The sequence below is a fragment of the Cebus imitator genome, unplaced genomic scaffold, assembly GCF_001604975.1.
Source record: "Cebus imitator isolate Cc_AM_T3 unplaced genomic scaffold, Cebus_imitator-1.0 Scaffold399, whole genome shotgun sequence".
Classification (NCBI taxonomy): Eukaryota; Metazoa; Chordata; class Mammalia; order Primates; family Cebidae; genus Cebus; species Cebus imitator.
The window spans coordinates 428452-432043 of NW_016107714.1; the positions used below are offsets into that span (position 1 = coordinate 428452).

At 37.8% G+C, this 3592-nt stretch overlaps 1 protein-coding gene across 1 annotated transcript in view; it reads right to left on the minus strand.

Annotated features, from left to right (window-relative positions):
• MOB1A (MOB kinase activator 1A) overlaps positions 1-3592 on the minus strand; it is a 30417-nt gene that overhangs the window by 12769 nt on the left and 14056 nt on the right. The window contains exon 4 of the mRNA XM_017508693.2: positions 2698-2831. Within this exon, the coding sequence (XP_017364182.1) occupies positions 2698-2831 (134 nt within the window). The remainder of the gene's footprint in view (positions 1-2697; positions 2832-3592) is intronic.

Consider the following 3592-nt stretch of genomic DNA (forward strand, 5'->3'; position numbering starts at 1 on the left):
AAAAAAAAAAAAAAAAAAAAAAAAGAATGTATTATCAGAAAGGAAGAGACAAAATGAACACTATCTTATATGACATGGTTGTATACTTTAAAAATTCAAGAGAACCAACCAAAAACTAACAGAAAAAGTTTAATGATTAATTATAAAATTTAAATAAAATCCACAGCGAGTCTACCAGTGGCTCACAACTGTAATCCCAATACTTTTTGGGGGGCTGAGAAAGGAGGGGTGCTTGAGCCCAGGAGTTCGAGACTAGCCTGGGCAACAAAATGAGACCTCATCTCTATAAAAAGTAAAATTAGCCAGGTGCAGTGGTACATGGCTATGGTCCCAGCTACTTGGGAGGCTATGGTAGGAGGATCTCTGGAGCCCAGGAAGTCAAGGCTCCACTGAGCTGTGATCACACCCCTGCACTCCAGCCTGGTCAACAGAGTGAGACACTGTCTCAAAAACAAATAAAAAATAAATTAAAAAATAAAAACTAACAGCTTTCCTATACACCAAATAAGAAGCTGGAAACCAGATTATCAATAAAAGACATAAAATGCCTAGAATAAAATTAAGAAACTTGAACGACTGACATAAACTACAGAATTTTACAAGAGAAAATAAAGCTAAAGACATGAATAAATGGACAATATCTTGTTCTTGGCTAGGAAGATTCAGTAAAGAGAAAAAGAATCCCTATCTATAAAAATTAAATATAGTCGGCAAGGTGCGGTGGCTCACACCTGTAACCCAACACTTTGGGAGGCCAAGGCAGGTGGATTACCTGAGCTCAGGAGTTTGAAACCAACCTGACCAACATGGAGAAACCCTATCTCTGCTAAAAATACAAAATTAGCTGGGCGTGGGAGCACATGCCTGTAATCCCAGCTACTCAAGGGGCTGAGTCAGGAGAATCACTTGATCCCGGGAAGTGGAAGTTGTGGTGAGCCAAGATCATGCCATTGCACTCCAGCCTGGACAATAAGAGTGAAACTCAGGCCACCCCCCCAAAAAAAAATTAAACATAGTCATAATTAAAATCTAATTTTTTTTTTTTTACCTTGACAAAATGTTTCTAAGTTCTTTGGAAAAACAAATAGCCCAGAATAGCTGTGAATATTCTGAAAAGGAGCAAGGAAGGGAGACTGTCCTTACAAGATGCTATCAGATGCATGTCCACAGTCACTAAAAGTGTGGAATTTCTACAGGAATGGATAAAGGGACTAAAACACAGAAAAGTATGTGGCAATTTGTTGTGTGCAAAAGATAATCAGGGGAGAAAAGGCAAATGTGTTTAATAAATGGTATTGGGACAAACTGATTAGTATTTCTATTTGGAAAAAAATTAATGTAGCACTGGAAAAAAAACCTTCCTGCCCTGGCCTGGTGGCTCACGCCTATAATCCCAGCACTTTGGGATGCCAAGGCAGGTAGATCACTTGAGATTAGGAGTTCATGACCAGCCTGACAAATATGGTAAAACCCTGTCTCTAATAAAATACAAAATTAGCCAATGCTGCAAGTACTTGGATGTAAATAAAATATTTAAAAAAAGAAAAAGAAAAAAAAAATTAGCCAGGCGTGGTGACATGCGTCTGTAGTCCCAACTACTAGGGAGGCTAAGGCAGGACAATCGCTTGAACCTGGGAGGTGGAGGTTGCAGTGAGCCAAGATCGAGCTGCTGCACTCCAGCCTGGGCAACAGAATGAGACTCTGTCTCAAAAAAAGAAAATAAAACAGGAAGAAGAAAAGAAAAAAACAAGATTTTTATAATCTTGAAGCAGGGAAAAGCTTTCTAATTGTTATATTAAAACCAAGTCGCAAAAGATATAATGAATAGGACAAAACAATAAGGTTGTATATAGCAAAAATACTCCATGAACAAAATGAGACAAAAGATAACCCCGGGAAAAATATATACGACATGTATGACAAAGCGCTAATATCTTTTATACAGAAATAGATGAAAGATATAAGCAGAAAACAATCAATAACACAAAAAAATGCTAAAATGCTCAATCTTATCAATACTTTTTTTTTTTTTTTTGAGACAGAGTCTCGCTACGTCGCCAGGCACCAGGCTGGAGTGCAGTGGCGAGATCTCGGCTCACTGTAACCTCTGCCTCCCGGGTTCAAGCAATTCTCCTGCCTCAGCCTCCCGAGTAGCTGGGACTACAAGCACGTGCCACCACACTCAGCTAATTTTTTTATTTTTAGTAGAGACTGGGTTTCAGCATGTTGACCAGAATGGTCTCGATCTCTTGACCTCGTGATTCACCCGCCTCGGCCTCCCAAAGTGCTGGGATTACAGGCTTGAGCCACCGTGCCCGGCCTCATCAGTGCTTTTTAAATGTACATTAAAACAGAAATTTAATCAAATTAGAAAATATTAAAAAAGGAATAATAACGAGTGTTCGTGAAGAAATATAGCCAAACACAAACATGGCTGGAGGAGTGCACGCTGGTACAAGCTTTTTGGAGGAGAATTTGGCAGTCTCTACTAGTATAACAATGTTAAAAACAGAAACAGGCTGGACACACTGGCTCAAGCCTATAATCCCAGCACTGTGGGAAGCCAAGGCAGGAGGATCACTTGAGGCCAGGAGTTTGAGACCAGCCTGGACAACATAGTGAGACACCTCATCTCTATTTATATTAATAAAATAAAATTTTTAAAAAAGAGAGAATACTTCTACAATGTTAACTCACCAATCTTAGAAGGAAAAAGAGTTTCATCATCAAGCTGATCCTGAACCCAAGTCATCAAATAGTCAATGTATTTTGGTGCAGAACATTTGATTGGCTTTTTAATATTAGTACCATCTGCCCAATGATATTCATATCTGGAGAGAAAAAATGTTTTACTGATAAATTTTTCAAAAATATTAACAAATGTGCAAGTTGTAATTAAAACAGGTTCATTCACATTTTGTCAACAGAAGTTATAGCTAACTTTAATAAATCACCTACAGTCTGCTGAAGATTACTGTAAATTCCCTAGAGAATTATCCTGAAAGTGACAGTTATAACTGGGAGAAAAAAGGGAGATAATGTGGCAGGAGGAAATGCCAGGATAGATGTTTTATAAACAACACAGCCCTGGGAAACACGAAGGAACTACATTCCTGTCTGCTAAGGCAGATGGTTACTGAGGACTGGGTAAGGAGCCAATGAATCCACTACATTCTTCTAAGATTCTTGGCCATCAATTTATTATCACTGATAGAGCCAAGATTATAAAACTCAGTTTTGTGGACCAGGTGTTAGAGATACACAATTAAGAATGCATACTTTCCCCCCTTACCTTTGCTGAGCTGGAAGGATTAACAATAGTTATACAAAACATCACTGTGTAAGGCATTTGAGCCATAGGTAAGTTTAACTTTCCTGTTTAATTTCTTTTAAAGCTTGAGGAATAAAACACAACATAAAACATTTTTCCTAAAATAGTATAATAAAAATAGGACTATAAAGTCATTAGTGATCTTTTTTCCTTTATACCTGTAGCAAAGTCAGAAAAGACAATCATTTCTAAGAGGCAAACACCTTGATAACATCTATCATCACATAAAATCAGTCATTTATTATAAGAAAAGAAACTGGA